Consider the following 19,883-nt stretch of genomic DNA (forward strand, 5'->3'; position numbering starts at 1 on the left):
ATTTCTTGGACAGACATAATATCAAAGGCTATTGTGATACTAAGCTCTATAGTTAGTATAGATATGGGTATATAGAATTTATGTGAATGTATGGAGGGGTGTGTGTATGGATGCTGGTGCTGGGTTTTCGATTTAACTATGTAAGCTCCACCGTGGTGACTACCCTTGCTCCAGACTTGCTAACCCAGGACCCAATCAGCCACAGCAATTTGCCGCTGCTGCATTTGACGGCTTGGCTATTGAATCCAAGATATGGTGCTCAAATGGGTTCTCCGGACAGGCCACGGACATTCTGATGGAAGCAAGAAAACCAGCCACAATGAAGGTCTAACATAAGTATGGAGGACATAAATAGAGTGGTGTGACTCCAAAGGTGTGCAGCGGTGGCAAGACATAGTGCAAGTAAAACGGCTTTAGTGTAATATGACTATATTATAATAACTGGCGGCCAGAGAGTAGGAAGAGTATTTTTAGTTTTATTAGAGAAGATACAGTACAGTGTATGTTTTACAGCAGCAAAAACATCTTCACAATAAAACATCTTGACTGTAGAAAATGTGTCCAATGATCTCCTGTGTTTAAGGCCCCGCCTCCTGCTCGTTGTCCAGTCAATGCAAATGATAGAAACCCGCCTTGTTCACACGTATGGCCAATCTGTAGCGCTCAGACAAAGACGGAACTACTTTACCCAGCATCCCCGGGAAGGCATGATGGGAGTTTTAGTTGAACAAGGGTGGGGGTCCCACTGACAGTACAGAGGTAAGTGAGGTACTATGTTGTATTGGGAGGCATAAAGGAGGCTAAATCTTCTCTGTGTCTGTAATGGAACACTGCGCCTTGTAATCTTCTGGGCTTAACGCAAACTCGGATAACGCCCCGAGGAATTCTCTTAATGGGCAGAGACCCGACTGGCATCCTCTCACCTCCTGCTCCTGAGAAGAGAAAGGGCAGCGCATATTATGCCAGGGAGGAGGAGTAAAGAATGGATAGCGGGATGTTGCTCACAACTCGGAAATGATTGGATGTAGCTGAGAACTGACAGTTACTGAGCACCAGCAGCGCTGTCCTGTCTGTGGCACCTATACAGGAACCCCCTTGCCCCACGGTATGGTTCAAACTGACCAATCTGATCAACCTAAACCCAATAAAAATGACCAATTGCAAACTCTTACAGCGTCACCAGCCACACTGCAGTGAATGTAAAATTGACAAGGGGGCTATTCTAAGCACTTTTACATTCATGATTTATTTTGTTTCTATTCCAAGATATTAAGGGATACATGTACTGTTAATATGAATGAATTTTGTTACAACAGCTCCACCTGCTGATCAGTTTCCCACCAGTCTGACCACCAAGTAGTCAAGGAAGTTGTCAGGAGAAAGAAAGAGGCTGCTCTGATGTTCTTCTGCTTAGGAAAGGTTTTTCATTTTGGAAACTGACCAGCAGGTGGCGCTGTTGGAACAAAATCCATTCATATTAACAGTACATGTATCCCTTTCTTGGAATATCTTGGAATAAAAAATAAAGAATGAATGAATGTACATTGCAAAAGTTCTTAGAATAGCCCCCTCATCAATTTTACATTCACTTATTTTCAAGGTTTACTTATCGTTTAAACCAGTGTCTATTAGCCTTATTCAGCTTTAACTGGCAGTATAGTCCCTCCTGTACTTGATTGCAATCATTAAAATAAATGTCATGAGACCCTCCCCCTGGCCTCCAGCATTAAACTGTTTGGATATCACGAGCCGCCCTTCTTGCTCAGCAGTTATAGAAGAGGTGCCCTGTCGGCCATTGACAAGAAAAACAAACCCAGACAACATAGCACATTAGACTGGTGGTCTCTCCTGCTGCACTCCCATCTCTGTAGGTGATGTCATTATCCCCTATGACATCACAGCTTCAGTTCTTACCTCTCCGTTGTAGCGGAGGCTCACAAACCACTCCTTGGAGCGCCGGTGCTGGTAAAGTTCTAACGTCAGATCGGAGGCGTAGGGAGGCCACTTCTTGTTAAAGATCCCAAGAGCCATCAGGAGGGGTATCAGGGTGACATCATGGGCAGCATAGAGATAGAACTTCCTTAGAAAGAAAATGGGGAGGGGCAGTGAATATCAGGAGTAGGGATACACCAAATCCACTATTTTGGATTCGGCCGAACCCCCGAATCCTTTGTGAAAGGTTCTGCCGAATCCGAATTTGCATATGCAAATTAGGTGTGGGAAGGGGAAACCATTTTTTACTTTCTTGTTTTGTGACAAAAAGTCATGCAATTTCCCTCCCCGCCCCTAACTTGCATATGCAAATTAGGATTCGGTTCGGCCGGGCAGAAGGATTCAAATCCGAATCCAGCTGAAAAAGGCCGAATCCTGGATTCAGTGCATCCCTAATCAGGACCTCTAAATAGTACCATGGTATTTACAGCAAGGGGGCTGTTCCATTAAATGACCCCATTACTGCATGGTATCTGCCAGAGGCTGGTAGTTATAGTTGAACATCTGGTGGATCTGAGTCAGATCCTGTATCCCCGCAGTGACATTTATTCAGGGGCCACAGCATCCGCTCACTAAATGTATTCTCGGCCACTTCTCAGCTGGATAAATATTGACTTAAACAGACAAGTCAAACACATCAGCTCCAAATCAAACATCACCTGGCAACCCGAGGGGCCCCACATGCAGTGAGCGCTAATGTAACCGCTGCGTCTGTACCTGGCCTGTGTCTCTGCACCTGCTCTGCTCATCACTTCCAGCATATTCCTCTGCAGAGTGTGTAGGAAGGGCCCCACGCTCAGCTTCAGAGTCTTCCTAGAGGGGAAAACATGGAGGTTATTCCTTTCAAGTAGCCCCCGAGTTATCTACTCTAAGACATTTGCACATTCTGCCTCTTCATGTACTTTGTGGTCACTGCACGGGCAGGATCAGAGTGATGAGCACAAAACAAGCAGCATTACATCATCATTTACATCTCACGCATCACAACTACCTGTTATTGGGTCCTATGACATAAGAGATGACATCAATAGCTCTCTCTTCTATTCTCTGCAGGTTTGACTTGTCCTTTAGTGGGCAGGGAAATCCGTGGACCTGAGGAAGATATGAAAAGAACATCTTCATAAAGGAACACTAAACTATATCCACAATATGGCAAAAAATATATCCAACATTCCATCCCCAAACCAAGGGGATTAATATGAAGTTGCCCCACTTATAACTGCCTCTACACTTCTGGGAAAGTCCCAGTAGATGTTGGAACAATGGGAGTGGCCTCCATTCAGCCACAAGAGCATTAGTGAGGTTGGACATTGATATTGGGGATCAGCCTCACAGTTGGGGTTCCAGTTCATCTCACAGGGGGTTCAGTTGGGTTGAGGTCTCTGTGCAGTCAGGTTCTTCTCATCTCAGCAAACTCATTCTGTATGGACCTGGGAAAGGGTTTTCCCTAAACTGTTCCGCAAAGTGGGAAGCACAGAATAGTCAGGAATGCCATTGTTATACTGGAACCAGGGACCCAAACTATAAAATCTGCCCTAGATCATTATTTCTTCTCCACCAAACTTTACCATTGGCATTATTAATTCAGACAAGTCGTGTTCTGCATATGCCCAGACTTTAGTCCACTATTGTAGAGTTCAGTGGTGGTGCCCTTTATCCCATGATCCCTACTAATAGTTTTTTGCTTACAGAGACAGTAGTTTCAACCGTGGTTGTACAACTTTATAAGGGTTGCCCTAATATTTTTGGTCCAAGTGTAGTGTGTGTATAGTGTGTGTATAGTGTGTGTGTGTGTGTGTGTGTGTGTGTATATAGAGTCCTGCGCGGAATCAATTTCTATGACCCAGACCCACAGCCTGTGACCCCAACTGCAACCCGCATATTTACCCACTTTGATCCGCTACCAGACCCACAACCACCATCAAACAGGAAGTAATGTTGCTGCAAACCGGAGGTGACAACATCAAAAGTGGGCAGGACAGAAACAAGTTTTGTAAAACTTTAAAAGGAGTAAAATCTAGACAATAGTTAGGGTTGCCACCTGGCCGGTAAAAATGATGGTTGATTCCAATGTTATTAATAGGGAAAAAAGATAAATATATAGGAAAGCCGGTAATTTTTTTCAATAAAAGGTGGCAACCCTAACAATAGTACATAACATAAGAAATTTAGATGAGACCCGAAATCAGACTTGCATCTATACCCACACCTGAAAATCCTCCCCTCATTCCGCAGGGTGCCTGCTTTTTTTTTGGCAGGTAACCCGCAGGTACCCGACCCACTGCAGGACTCTAGTATAGTGTATATAAATCAGACTTGGGTTGTGCTTGTTCAGTAACTCTCTTACTATACTCTGTATGATACACATTGGCTTACTCTGTTAGACATCATTTCATTTGTTTCTTACTGCTTTGTTCGCTATAGGGAACTGTAGTCTTAGCCAACAGTTTCAGCCCTGCATAAGACTCCATTATTTTAAGGATTTCTGCTCACAGCCCAATTGTCACCTCCCATAAACTTCTGTAAAGTGATCATTTCATGTTAGAAGTCAGCAAAGGACGTGGCCTGCAGCCCAGGGGACTGATCTTAGGTACATAGAGCAAAGACGGGGCAATAATGGAATACACCACCCCAAAGTTTTGGCAAGTCAGCATAGGCTGTTCTAAACACAATTCGGCAGGAGGACCCCCCTTTGCTCACACATAGTTTGTACAGAGAGAGATACAGCACTTTAAACTCTATAAGCAAAGCTTTCTACGCCCTGTGCTTGGTACAATTCAGTAACAGCAGTGCTTGGGCTCTGTACATAGCAGCACCATTATTACTCCACTAGGTGGCGCCAGCTGCTCTCTCTACACAGCACAGTCAGGGAGTGACCGCATTTAAAGGGCCAAACAAAAGCTGCCAGTACCTCTTGAGCCAACAGGTTGTCGAGGAGAAGAAAGAAATCCAATTCCTTTGTAGAGTCAATGTTCATCTCCTGCCGCAGCTTCTCCAGATCCTCTGACATTCCAGGCTGGGAGGAGGCACTGGACGTCATGTTACTGGAACAAACACAATCCCTGGGTTATTCTCATAAACACTGGAGGGGGGGGGGTAATGTGACAGCCACAATTGAAAACAATATAAGGATATTATAAGTCACCAAGGAGTTCCATGAGCAAATAAAACAACATCCTCATATTTTTCAACTTTATTATTATTATAATACACAAGTTTCAGCGAGTCATGTGGCAGAAACGATTCCACTAAGGAGAAAGAAAGAGGCTGCTCTGATGTTCTTAAAAACCCTTCTCAATTCTTTCATAGGTAGAAGAACATCAGAGCAGCCTCTTTCTTCTCCTGACAACTTCCTTGACTACTTGGTGGTCAGATTGAAGGGAAACTGACCAGCAGGTGGTGCTGTTGTAACAAAATTCATTCATATTAGTACATGCACCCCTTAATATCTTGGAATAATAAATAAATAATGAATGCAAATGACTAAAGTGCTTAGAATGGTATCCTCATCAATTTTACATTCACTTATTTTAAAGGTTTACTTTAAGGTGGCCATACACGTAGAGATCCGCTCGTTTGTCGTAACCGAGTAGATCTTTCGCCTATATGCCCACATTGAGGTAGGCGATATCGGGCTGATCTGATCGTGAGCCCTAGGGCCCAACGATCGGATCATAATTTAGCCAATATGGGTGATCAGATGCAAGACCATATCAACAAACAGATACGCCAGCAATCCAATGGGGTTTTTAACTCTGCACGATCGGGGAAGCCCGTCGGAGGGCCCCACACAAGGGCCAATAAGCTGCCGACTCGGTCTGTCGGCAGCTTTTATCGGCCCCTTTATGGCCAGCTTTAAGGTATGAAGATCCAAACTACAGAAATATCTGTTATCTGGAAAACTCCAGGTCCTGAGCATTCTGAAGTGGCACACTCCTGGGATTTTTAAAGCAATAAAGTCTTTATTCCATTATGGCAAGAAAAATGGAATGGAATAAAGATTTTATTGCTTTAAAAATCCCAGGAATGCGCTACTATATTTGTTGGTATATGCATGATCCCAGGAGCAGCACCCGGGTACTGTATCAGAGAGATACTAGTTGGAGTGTAGAAATTTGTGGCATTTATAGAATATATATATCTATACTTATATCTCTCTCACCTGGTCAGCTGTTTAAGCTTTTGGCAGCCATGGTAGTTGGGATACAAAATCTCAGCGTTGGCGTCGGCAGTTACGATGGTCACTGGTCCTGTACAAAAAAAAAAAAAAGACATTTAATAAAATGTACCTTTAGAAGCAAAATTAGATGGCGCCAATCTGTATTTATGTGTATGGAATATCTTATTCACTATACAGGGCGTGTGGCCCAGGTACAGACACAGAGTCAGGGCACAATCAATACATATAATATGTAAGTGGAAATGTAGGGCATATGCAGCTAAGGTGTGCCAGTATCTCCTCCAGCTAGACTCCTGCGCTGGTCCAATTGGTCAGATCCGTGCCCAACCCAGACCCGCTTGGTGAGAGCTGAACCCGAATCCCTGTTTCCACTGCAGGAACCTACCCACAGTCCCCAATCTTCAGCTCGTTCTGGGACCCCGCTGAAACTGCAAGTGATGTCACTAGTGGGTGGAAGGGACATCACTCGGCAGTGCATATTAACCAGGTATGGGGGGATACCCTTATATTTAACAACAGGAGGTGGGAGGAATGTAGCCTGCAATCGGGCTGAGTACCCAGGCAGGGAGACGCCGCGAAACGCGTAAAGCTTATGATCCACTAAATTGTATGCTGACATGCGGAAAAATTTTAATTTTAATACGGACCATTAAGGTTTATACATTTTTAACACTCCTCCTGATGCTCCGTGAATTGCTCTTTGTTGTAAGAGTACCTGCAGACAGACCACATTATCAGGGGACAACGGTCTCCCCCCCCCCAAAACCCGACAACCTTGTGGGTACCTGTCCCAATCCAGGACTCTACCCCCAGCGACCAAATGCATCGAATCCATGATTCGGTTTGGGATTCGGCCAGGATTCAGATTCGGTATTCGGCCGAATCTTTCGCAAAGGATTCGGCCGAATCCAAAATAGTAGATTCAGTGCATCCCTAGACCAAACTGGCAGGGACAGGAGGAACATAGCAGCCAAGACCCACCTTCTTGCTGTTGTAGGAAGAGTCCAGCCAGCAAACAGCGTGTTGATTCCATATTGCGCACAATGTTAGTAGAACGGACGCTGCAACGGAAGGACAGAGGTCACACACACACACATTACCATAATTTATTATTCACTCTCAGGGATGATCAGGATCCACCATGTTGGCAAATGCAAGTTGATGGGCGCTGCCATAGGGCACAGTGTGTTATACAGACATAAGATTTAGCGACACAGACAAGGGGAACTCACAAGACCTCTGATGATTTAAACACTGGTGAAAGAAAGTTCTGCTCCTCTATGTAATCCCTTCTGAGCCGCTGTCCCAGGTTAAACATCTGCTTCATGCCCACCGTCGTCAGCTGCCCCGGGAATGTACCGCCCTGCCGCCAAAATCAACACAAAATTTTCATTATATGGTTAGAAAAAAATAAAATAAAAAAGCAGTGAGTATTGTATTGGTTATAGTTCCAGCACCAGTTAGAGGTTGAGCTTTGTGCCACACTGGGGAGGTAAAAGGCTCCTACTTGTAGCTTTATTGTTCCCTACAGGAGGCTAAATCCCATAGACAGCTGACATAAACACATTAGTAGGTAGCGGTTACCATTAAAGGATAAGTAAACATTTAAAATAAGTGAATGTAAAATTGATGAGGGTGCAATTCTAAGCACTTTTGTAATATACATTTATTATTTATTTTATTTTAATTCCAAGATATTAATTAATATGAATGAATTTTGTTACAACAGCGCCACCTGCTAGTCAGTTTCTGACCAGTCTGAACACCAAGTAGTCAAGGAAGTTGTCAGGAGAAAGAAAGCGGCTGCTCTGATGTTCTTCTGCTTAGGAAAAAAATTAAAGACCTTTCTCAAACCTTTCCTAAGCAGAAGAACATCAGAGCAGCCTCTTTCTTTCTCCTGACAACTTCCTTGACTACTTGGTGGTCAGACTGGTGGGAAACTGACCAGCAGGTGGAGCTGTTGTAACAAAATTAATTCATATTAACAGTACATGTATCCCTTAATTATTAATATCTTGGAATAAAAACAAAAATAAATAATGAACATAAATAACAAAAGGGCTTAGAATTAGGGATGCACCGAATCCCCTATTTTGGATTTGGCTGAACCCCCGAACCCCCAAAAAGTCACGCAATTTCGTTCCCCGCCCCTAATCCTGCTGAAAAAGGCAGAATCCTGGATTTGGCGCATCCCTACTTAAAACAGCACCCTCATCAATTTTACATTCACTTTTTTTAAAGGTTAACTTATCCTTTAAACAGACAGATCAACGTGATACCAATGGGATCGGCATGGCGAGTGTATGAGCGGTCAGCAAGGAAAGACTCACCTTGAGTGTATGAGATCGGTAGCGTTCCTCAAATGGAGACGGAGGTTTGGGACCCCCCACCAAGTCTGTAACGATGTAGTCAAACTGCGTGTGATCCGGAGCCACCAGCATTGCTGGGGACCACTCCACCTGTGGGATAGCAGAGAGGGGAGATGAAAGCATGGGTAAGTACTGGCATCAAGTCTCTTATTTAAATTGGTGTGTGGTTGCTAGGGTAACTGGGACCCTAGCAACTAGATGGTTGACATTGCAAACTGGAAAGCTGCTGCATAAAAAACTAAATAGCAAAAACCACAAATAATAAAAAATGAAAAGCAATTGCAAGTCACTTTCTAAAACATACTAACAGTTAATTTAAAAACAACCCCTTTAAAATGTTACAAGCAGGCAGGTAATCTTAGCAACACTGCAGTTGGTCTTTGCGAGTACGGCAGTAAGCGCTCAGTTATTGATATTGCTCCTAAACTGCGCCCCTGGAGCTGCCCGTAGCAACCAATCGGCAATTAGATGTGATCAGTCTACTAACTTGAAAAATGAAAGCAAAGATCTGATTGGTAACGGCCGCGGGGAATACACCGGCACAACGTACCAGCCGTAGTCCAGCTAATGGGCACAAGTCATGCCAGACTGACAGCTTCAATAAATGACAATTTTATACTACAGTAGATCTGGCATCACCCTGGGACGGGACGTATTGAAGCAGCAGCGAATCTCTGGCATAAGAAGTAGCGTGGCACACAACATTGGTTTTACATTTTGTTTTTTTAATCCAAACCCCCTTTTCTTTTTTGGAATAAAATGACGACACACTCACCTGGTCCTCGTGTGGGATGGGCTTGAGTGGGGTCCTGGCGCCATGCCGATATATAACCTGCACCAGCTTTAACTCATACTCGTGCCCATGTCTGCCAACACCACAGCAGCTCTGTTTCACTTCAGTCAGGACAGTCTTCTTCCTATGCAGCAGGTAAATGACTGAGCCCAGGAGGCCGGCCCGTGCCCACAGACTCATGGCAACAAGGACTGGCACAAATATTCTATGGAAGTGGTGCCTATTGCATGGCGGGTGACGTGGGTACTTAAACCTATAGTTTAGTATTGAGCCCTGAGTGGCACCAGTGAGAAGGTTGCTCAGGGCAAGTGATTGGACTGAATGGGATGAGGCCACAAAAGCCAAGCGGGTCGCAGGATCAGAGGGACTAATGGGACGGGAATGGGACTAATGGGACGGGGAGGTGAGAGTCAACTGATTTGCAACTGGGAGGAGAGACACAGGTACATTAGTCTTATAGGGGTCACAGAGTGAGACTGGCCAGAAGCAATGGGAGTGGGGTCAGGGGGCAAGGAGAGAGATAATGAAGAGTTAAAGGGTGGGCAATGCAAAGGAGACAGGGTCTCAGGCCAGGGGAGTGTAGTTGAACTAGAGAAGAGCAGCCAGCTAAATGATGAGAGACAAAAGGAAGCAATGAATGGCAGAGAGGACAGGGCAGTGCCAGGTGGAAGCCCAGCAGTAAATAAAGGCTACAGACAAGGTGGTCAGTGACAGGACAGCGCTCAGGATAGGGGCAAAGGGCTGAGGGGGAGGGGCTTAGTGCCAGAGACACTGGGGCACAGGGCAGTGCCGGAAGGGAGCAAGTCACGTGCCTATGAGTCCAGGGCAGAGTCGGGCGGAAGCGCAAGGTCAAGTGACAAGAAGACCAAGTGAAAGCTCAGCTGTGGAAGCGGCGGGATGCAGGTTCTCTATTCCCTTCTCCTGGGGTCACTTCACATCGCCCTTTGGACCATGACATGTGAAGCCGGCAGCCGTTATCGTTTGTGCGCCGTGTGGGGCATGTGGGTAGTGTAGTCCTTACGTCGCTTTCTGCTCCTTGCTGACAACCTCCAGCGAAGCGGCCTCTGACTACACATCCCAGCATGCCGTGCGCTCAGGAGGCGTTGCGCCGCCGGTCCCGGAAGGGCTGAAATTCCACGGACTGCAGAGACCCCTGCTGGACGGGACAGCAAAGTGCAACAGCCCGGAGCGGATTTATTTATAGCTACAGACCGGGGGCTGCGCTGTGCCGAAGCCTCTTTCTGTTTGGCCTTTTCCTTCCAACCTCACGCCTTCTCGCTAAGGGGAATGTCATTGAATAGAAGCCCTAAGGTTTCCTTCTGGTCTAGTAAACCATAGCAACCTGATGTTTCTTCTCAAATGCCTGAGCGGTAAATGCAAATCTAATAAACTATAAGCGACAAATCTGTTATATTGTACTGCACCTTTATAGGGGGGAATAGTCTTAATAACTGGTCTAGTTGTTCAGCTTTACATTAACTGTTAGTCTGATGTACACAGGGATATTCTGAGACAATTTGCAATTGGTCTTAATTTTTTATTATTTGTGAGTTATTTAGCTTTTTATTCAGCAGCTCTCCAGTTTGCAAGTTCAGCCATCTGGTTGCTAGGGTCCAAATTCCCCTAGCAACCATGCATTGATTTGAATAAGAGACTGGAATATGAATAGGAGAGAGACAGTTTCACAATTTACACAGTCAGCACCCTCACCTCCAAAAAACTTTAGTATGATGCACGTCCAACGGTTTCCAGCCTCAATCCGTTCATCAATTCAAATTGCAGTAATAGACGGCACCAATCATTGATTTGTTGTCTTAAAATGCCTTTATTGGGACATAGGCTCTGACCCCAAACACCCGGCAACGTTTCAGACCTTTCACGGTCTTTTCTCAAGCCACGTGGCTTGAGAAAAGACCGTGAAAGGTCTGAAACGTTGCCGGGTGTTTGGGGTCAGAGCCTATGTCCCAATAAAGGCATTTTAAGACAACAAATCAATGATTGGTGCCGTCTATTACTGCAATTTGAATAGGAGAGAGACAGTAAAAGGTGACAGCGACCCCCACTTGAAAACTGGAAAGAGTCAGAAGGCTGCAAATCATAACTATAAATAATGAAGACCAATTAAAAAGTTACGTAGAATTAGCCATTCTATAATGGGGTGGATTTTGTGCAATCCAATCCTTTAAAATAAGTGAATGTAAAATTGATGAGAGTGTTATTCTAAACAATTTTATTATTTTTATTTATTATTTATTTTCTTTTTATTCCAAGACATAAAGGGATACCTGTATTGTTAATATGAATGAATTTTGTTACAACAGCGCCACCTGCTGGTCAGTTTCCCACCAGTCTGACCACCAAGTAGTCAAGGAAGTCGTCAGGAGAAAGAAAGAGGCTGCTCTGATGTTCTTCTGCTTAGGAAAAAAATTAGAAACCTTTCTCAAACCTTTCCTAAGCAGAAGAACATCAGAGCAGCCTCTTTCTTTCTCCTGACAACTTCCTTGACTACTTGGTGGTCAGACTGGTGGGAAACTGAGCAGCAGGTGGCAATGTTGGAAAAAAATCCATTCGTATTAACAGTACACGTTTCCCTTAATATCTTGGAATAAAAAGAAAATAAATAATGAATATAAATTACAAAAGTGCTTAGAATAACACTCTCATCAACTTTACATTCACTTATTTTAAAGGTTTACTTATCCTTTAAACACCGCAGCTCTCCCTACCTGGCTTCGTCACTACCCTGACCTCCCTCCGCCACGCGAAGCAATAGTATGGGGGGGGAGAGATTGCAGCTTGGGGGTGGCAGGGAGTGCTTCGCGTTGGGGGGCTCTGGGGTGTAGTGGGGGGCCACCTGTTTGGCTTTGACTTAGACAGCCTGGTATTTTAAAGGGCCCTCGTGTCAAAACTGCCTGTCCAGTTTTCTAAATTAGGATTCCCCCGAGATTGATGCTTTCGATTGGCCAACCACGTCATTGGTCTGCCCCCGTTACATCACAGAGGAAGGTGACCTTCCTTATTTGAATTGATGTCACTGTGATGTCATCTCCCATGCTGATTCCGACTAGTGATGAGCACATTTTTTCTCACCAGGCATGGATTTGCAGCGAAATTCCCACCATCGACCAAACTGCAGCAGAAAGTCGCCGTGAACAGCCGCGATGAAAACTTTGCCAAGACAAAAAAGTCGCCATTTAGAGTGAGAAAAAATTGTGTAAATGATTGTTGCTTGTAAAAAAAAAAAAATTGCTGCCTATTTACGTCAATGCATTCGCCATTTCACTAATTTGTTTGCAGTTTTGCAAATTTCAGTACACAACTGGGGGTGGGGCCGATTTATTAGTCCTACCCTGAATTTTCCCATCGTGTTGCACCCAACATACAGTTCCGACCCAGGCAGCACCCTCCTGCCACTCCCTGACTTATAATGACAACCAGCATTGAGGAGGTGAAGTGTTTATTGACATTTTAAACTATGGGGCCCATTTATAAAGCCGTAAAGTTGGAAAACGGGTTCACGTTTATTCCAGAAAAATTTCCAGATGTTCCAGCCCTCTCTCTCTCTGTAAAAGACTTGGAAGTTGAAAGTAGTTTTTCAGCGCCATTTTTTCCCGTTACTTTCCATATTTTCCACCTTACTTTCAGGTTTCCAGATAAGCAGGACTGGACCTAGCAGCTATCCCCAGTGTATGATAGTGATGTCACTCACCCAGGTACATGTGACATCACTTCCAGTAAGCGGCAGTTCTGGTTTTAGTGAGATGAATCTTGTACCTCCCCCCATTATCCAATTGGCACCTGAAAGCCACCCCTCAAAAGTGGCCACACTAAACTCAGGCTCTCAGGTGTCTATATAGAAATACAACTCTGCGGATAAGAGATCCAATGTCTGCTCTCTAATGTCTATCATTACACAATATAAAAGGGGATAATGGGGATTTTATTTACATCCCCATTAAGGTGGTCCTCTGGTGCTGGAGATGGGGTGTAGATAGAAGGGGGGGCCTTTAGTCTCAGTACAAACATGTGTGTGTGTGAATAGGATTAAAATAACATGTTAAGTCATTGACTCATGAGAGTTCTGCTGCAAGAAACAACGAGATACGGCTCAGACCAGGGTGTCAGGAGAGGGGTGGTGACAACAGGGGGTGGCCTGCACTTTGGAAGGTCACAGGTCAGGGAGAGGCTTCGGGCGTCACTAGGAAAGTGAAAGGACTTGCCTCGATCCAAAGGTGCAGCTTCATTTGAAACAAAATCATTGGTGGTGCAATTTACTGGGTAAAATGGGAGATATAAATAAAGGAACCGTTTAGTGTAAAATAAAGTAGAAGGCTCGACTGTTCCTCTCATAATGTATTTCATTTATTGCTTCTTCTAGCCTTCCACTACCTCTTCCCTGTTGGGGTGATGGACAGAATGATGGGGTGCAGAAGATAGAAGATTAGATATGATGGAGTGTTTGTCTAATAGACAATAGAAGTGTCAGCCAATCACTATAAGAATGAGAAATTCATTGATATTTGGAAGTTGCTAAGAGATATGTTGTTTCAGGAGTCAGAACCAACAGTTCAGAGAACAGAAAAGGAAAGAAATAGAGTGACAGCCAATCACTATGACAGTTACACATGACTATAAACCTAATGAGAATGAGGAATTAATTGATATTGGGAAGTTGCTAAGTGACACATTGTTTTAGGAGTCAGAACCAGCAGTTCAGAGAGCAGAAAGTACAGAAAAAGAGTGACAGCCAATCACTATGAAAGTTACACATGACTATAAATCTAGTGAGAATGAGGAATTAATCGATATTGGGAAGTTGTTCATTTATTTATTCAAATTCAAAGTACATTTTAATGTCATCTCAGCAGTATACGAATAGGAGAATAATGGTGGGTAATGGAGAAAGAGATGCTCGGTCAGTTTTCTATGATATAAGTCTATATGGAGAAAGAAGATAGATTGAAGGTGAAATACTGTGAGGAGTAATTCCTAGTGGGCACTGTCTTTATTGGGCATAATTAATTCGCTATGAATATGGTTCTCAGGAGCATCTTTTCTAGATGTTCTATTCACTGGTGACAATGACGGGATATCAGGGGTATCAGGATCTTGATGCCAGAAGTACAGTGTTAAACCGAGAACCCAAGGTGACATACCAGGAATGTGTCAGGATTCTACTGTCACTTCAATGGCTGTTGGGTTGGAAGTGGGTAAACGGGGCTGTGGTTGAACCCCTGTAATACTTTACTGACCTCATGGATCTGCTCTACAGCTTACAACAAGTCAACTCTTTTATCTATACTCCTTAGAGTAGCCTTTGGTAACTCTAAGATTCTCCATGTTGGTGTTGGTACCTTTCTGGTACAAAGCAGTAACTCATAGACATAAGATTTACTTCATCTAAAGTGTATGAAATACATTTGGAAATAATTGGCCAACCCCCACCCTACCTGGTAGTCACTGAAAGTTTGAGATCCGAAAAGGTCTAATTAGCTTCTGGTTGTTGGTGGGAACTGTACGTCAACAACAACCGAAGGTGACACAAAATGTTACATTGACCCTATTCTACTGCAGCCACTTGCCCTGCGATATCTACTCTCCCCCAACTCTTCCTACTCTCAACTGCCACACTGTGAGGCACCACAATAGTTGCCCCTATTTGCACCTCACTCTGCTGGAATAACACAGTTTAGCTGCTCCTGGCCACTCCCTCTTCTTGATGTTGTCTCTCTTGTTTTAAATATTTTAAATATTTAAACAATAAACCCTACGCCAGGGAAACAGACTCATCAAAGGCACAGGGCAAGTGAACTTATATCAGAAAACAACCTCTCCCCTTGGGTTTGTATGTAATAATAATCTCACCCAGCGGGTGCCGACATCCCTTTTATTGAAATAAGTTCATTCCCGGCCGCTTGATTAAAAACAGATGGTCCTGCAGACAAATCTCCCTGTTCAAATGAACTGAAACAAGAAAACAGGCAGGTGTTAAATGTCTTCAGTCGGAACTTGATCCAACTGTTGTATCAGCCAGCGCCGCACTCCTTTTATCCCCATATTTGCCCAGCGCGTTGGCCCTTTGCTTACAATGAAACTTTTCCTTTGACGTTGCAATGTCATGCCAACCACCTGTTCAGTGCTCGGCTGGCATGACATTCCCGACGTGGGGAACTATTTTTATGCCCATCAAGGAGAGTTTACTTAGTTGCGGAATTTGTTGGTGCGTAGGAGATTTCCCCGCTTACGTGCACGGTGGTTCTGACTCATGAGTTGCGGAATGAATCCAACATCAAAGCATTCAGCAAAGTACAAGAAGCAAGTGATGTCATTAGTGGTCTTTGAACCCCTGTGCAAATCTTTAGAATAGGGTTCCCCATCAATATCCCCTCTTTTTGCTGCTTCCATGGAGTACAAATTACTGATTTGAGGCCATCCACTGGCTGCAACACTATCTCATGGCAACGTTTTAGATAGATGCTTGTTCTGATGGTCATCATAACAGCAAACGTGTAGTGATCCAAATGTCTCTTCCTCCCCAGACCAAGGCTTTGAGGATCTATCCTGTGTTAAATGTGTGGCATTGGGCAACAGTAATAAAAGTTTCGGAAGGCTTATCCTCTCCAAAAAGAAACCAGTAAAGGTTCTTCCATGGAAAGCCATCTATTGATAAATTTCACCCACAACCCCTGGAATATCTGCTTTGTCTGCATCAACCTAGACTGGCATGGACAATCACAACAAATCATTCACAGCACATCCAAAGAGATTGTTGGTGTAGACTCACCAGAACATATGGGGTTGTCCATCTGCACATGCCCCAGACCTTCATCTTGAGGGAGGTTACCAAGACTATCATTTCAGGCTGGCACAAACTATACCAGGGCAACCAAGGCGGTACAGTTAAAAGTTTATTTTAAGAAGATACATCTCAAAGACCTACTGAATTGTTTCTTCTTTGAATAAACTATGTTCTATCTGCACCACCTTGGTTTCCCTAGTTCAGTTTGAGATGTATCCTCTTTGAATAAACTACAGTATGTTCTATCTGCACCAGTTTGACTTCCCTGGCCCAGTTTCAGATGTATCTTTTTTGAATAATCTATGTTCTATCTGCACCACCTTGTTTTTCATGGTCCAGTTTGTGCTAGCCTTCTAACCCTGAAATGAAAGTCTAAGTAAGTTTCCATAAACTGAAGGTCTGGGACATGTGCAACAACAAAACCAAGGTGGTTCACCATCAAAACTGAGACTTTTATTTCATGGTTAGGAGGCTGGCACAAACAGGACCATTAAAAGCAAGGCAGTGCAGTTAAAACAAAGCTTTTCCAAAGACAATCTATCTAGGCTAGGCTGTCTTCTTTGATATGTATCTTCTTTGAATAAACTACGTTCTATATGCACCACGTTTTAATGGTCCAGTTTGTACCAGCCTGCCAACCATGAATTGAAAGTCTCGATAACCTCCCTTAAACTAAAGGTCTGATACATATGCACCATCAAGACAAAAGTGGAGCAGTTAGAATGAAGTCTATTCAAAGAAGATACATCTCATTGAGGACAGCCTACACTAGCCTACAGATAAGTATCTGTTAACATGTTTATCATTAATGAACTTCCCCAAGTTTCTCATCTGTGCACACCTGGCCGATATCCCCAGATATCTCTCCTGGTCATGTGATAGCTTCTTATTATCTGCATACAGAATTACTTTAAATATAGCATGAAATAGTGGCTGCCATTTAGGTGGCTCATCTTCTCATCAATGAGCGTGGTATAGAGCAAGTACAGCGCTAACAGAATGTTTCTTTACACAAGACGCCAACTGTTTGGTCGTAGAGTCCAAGCCCCGTTGCTGAAGGCGATGTTGCTTATTTTGGAGCTGGAAGTGTTTGAGAACACGGGGAGGAATGCAGGACAGGGAAATGCTGGTGAGGTGTCAGGTTCTCAGAGGTTTCTTACACAGACTTTCTTTTCATTCTCTGTAAACAACGGGATGGACAACAGCAGAAATGTGACAAGGAAACATCAGGGTTTAGCAAGGCCCAATATTCCAAGGGGTAAAAAAATGAAACTAAGATCTGCACAAACTTACATCTGCTGCAGACTCATGTGCTACTTACTGTGATCTATACTGTATACCAGCTGAGCTTCTTTAGCTCAATGTACATGATTGTAATGTCTATCCTTTTGTCAATAAAAATTGTTGGAAAGTAAAAAATGAAACTAAGATCATCTGTGTCCTGGTATAATTTTATGGGGAAATTTTGGGACTGTTCCTGCTGAATTGTACTTAGTACAGGGAAATACCTATGCTGTCATAGTTTTATGGGATCTCTCTGTACAGACTATGAGCAAACTTAGGGGCTGTTCCTGCTGAATTGTACTTAGTACAGGGGAATGGCTATGGTCGTATAGTTCTATTTCAGAGGCTGGGGTCAAAGTGGCATGTATCGTATATCTCTGTATACAGAACCTGCAAGAGGAGCCAGTAACAGGTTCAAAAAAGTTCAGGAAGAATAAACAAAGATACTTAAACTCCTTAATATCTGCATAACACAAAGGCGAAAATACTTTCCTAAATGTGGCCTTCAAATGTATTATATTTATCATGTACAAATATTTCACCCGTTCTGCTGTTCTGTTTCTGGACTAAATTTTTTCAGTTATTTATTTATTATTTATTTCAGTTGTTTTCTTTCTCCAGCTCATATTCCTTTCTCTTCTTCTTTACTGCTCTTCCATTGTTTCCCCAATTTCCCTATATCTTCCCTTCCTCTTTTTCCCACTCCTCCCATGTTCTATCACATCACCTTTCTTTTTCTGTCTTCTAATCTTAGTCTTCTTCTTACGTTTGTCTTTGATTCTGCCCAAAGCATATTCTCTTAATTTTACCATCCCACTGTCCTCTGTCGTTCTTATATTCTACCGTCTCTTTTCAAGTTCGACTTCATACTTCTTTGAAATTTCTATATCTTATTATACCACCTCTTTAGTTTCCCTTAATACAGCCCTGTTCTTAAAGGGTACCCTAATGCATTATAGCCTGCAGCCTTGTGCCTTTATATGGTCACAGAACCCCTCAGTGACTTCTAATATCCTTATCATTTACAGTAGGGGGTACATTATCCCTTATAATACATGAGTGATACTCAGAGTTCCCTGTATAACTCAGCCTGCAGCCTTGTGCCTTTATATGGTCACAGAACCCCTCAGTGACTTCTAATATCCTTATCATTTACAGTAGGGGGTACATTATCCCTTATAATACACGAGTGATACTCAGAGTTCCCTGTACAACTCAGCCTGCAGCCTTTCATGATGATAGGGATGCAGGTTTAGTTCAATTCAGGAATTGTGGTTGCCTGTAAGAATCCATCCAAAAAGGTAGCTGAACTCACGGGACTTATGGTGAACAAAAGATGCTTTATTGCAGGTGAAGAAAATCTGACTGGTGTATCACCCAAAACGTCAGATTTTCTTCACCTGCAATAAAGCATCTTTTGTTCACCATAAGTCCTGTGAGTGCAGCTACCTTCTTGGATGATTCATATGATTTGTGGAATTGCACCCGGGCAACAAGGACAACTTTTTCGTGAGTGCTGTTATCTCAATCACCCTATATTTATAGGGTGATTGAGATAACGGCACTCACGAAAAAGTTGTCCTTGTTGCCTGGGTGCAACAATATATATATCATTGCAAAGAACAGCACTCCATTACTTGTATCAACCCAGGTGCACGGAAAACCATAGACCAGCAACACTGGGATTTTTCATGAATAAATTGTTATTATATGTGTAACCGACGTGACGTTTCGGTCCCAAATGGGACCTTTCTCAAGGCTTTCTCAATATATATATATATATATATATATATATACAGTATATCTATATATATATATATATATATATATATATATATATATATATATGAATCCATATCAGTTCTATTTGTATAACTGACGTTTCGGTCCACACAGGGACCTTTCTCAAGGCACTTTGACTATTCACTAAATATCTCGGTGTTGCTGGTCATTTTTTCCAATATATATATATATTGGAAAAAAAAAAAAAATATATATATATATATATATGTTGTGGTATGGTGACAAAAAGGTCCCCAGTTTCCTGGGGAAAAGTGATTGATGGAATGCATGTTGGGCCATGGATTCTCAGATATTGTTACTGAGGTGAGACCAGTAGTGCTGTTAGCAGAGAAACACTATGGGGCACATTTACTAATGGATTTAACTAAGGGTCGAAATTCTTCGACTTCGAATATTGAAGTCGAAGGATTTAGCACTTTTTTTTGTTCGATCGAACGATCGAAGGAATAGTCGTTCGATCGAGCAATTAAATCCTTCGAATCGAACGATTTTCCTTCGATCAGAAATTGGCTAGAAAGCCTATGGGAACCTTCCCCATAGGCTAACATTGATGCTCAGTAGGTTTTAGGTGGCGAAGTAGGAGGTCGTAGTTTTTTAAGTCAAACGATTTTTAGTTCGAATCGTTCGATTCAAAGTCGTAGTCGAAGGTCGAAGTAGCCAATT

General features: G+C 43.1%; 1 protein-coding gene across 1 annotated transcript; it reads right to left on the reverse strand.

The window, feature by feature from the left end:
* Positions 1–460: 460 nt before the first annotated feature.
* On the reverse strand, positions 461–9,781 carry acp6.S (acid phosphatase 6, lysophosphatidic S homeolog). The gene is given in 10 exon segments (NM_001112839.1): positions 461–932; positions 1,915–2,080; positions 2,710–2,805; positions 2,984–3,084; positions 4,904–5,036; positions 6,155–6,242; positions 7,154–7,233; positions 7,405–7,535; positions 8,503–8,631; positions 9,317–9,781. Coding segments are annotated over 10 exon segments (1,254 nt in total). The 5' UTR covers positions 9,515–9,781; the 3' UTR covers positions 461–800.
* Between the last annotated feature and the right edge of the window lie 10,102 nt (positions 9,782–19,883).

The sequence above is a fragment of the Xenopus laevis genome, chromosome 2S (genome assembly GCF_017654675.1).
Source record: "Xenopus laevis strain J_2021 chromosome 2S, Xenopus_laevis_v10.1, whole genome shotgun sequence".
NCBI lineage: Eukaryota > Metazoa > Chordata > Amphibia > Anura > Pipidae > Xenopus > Xenopus laevis.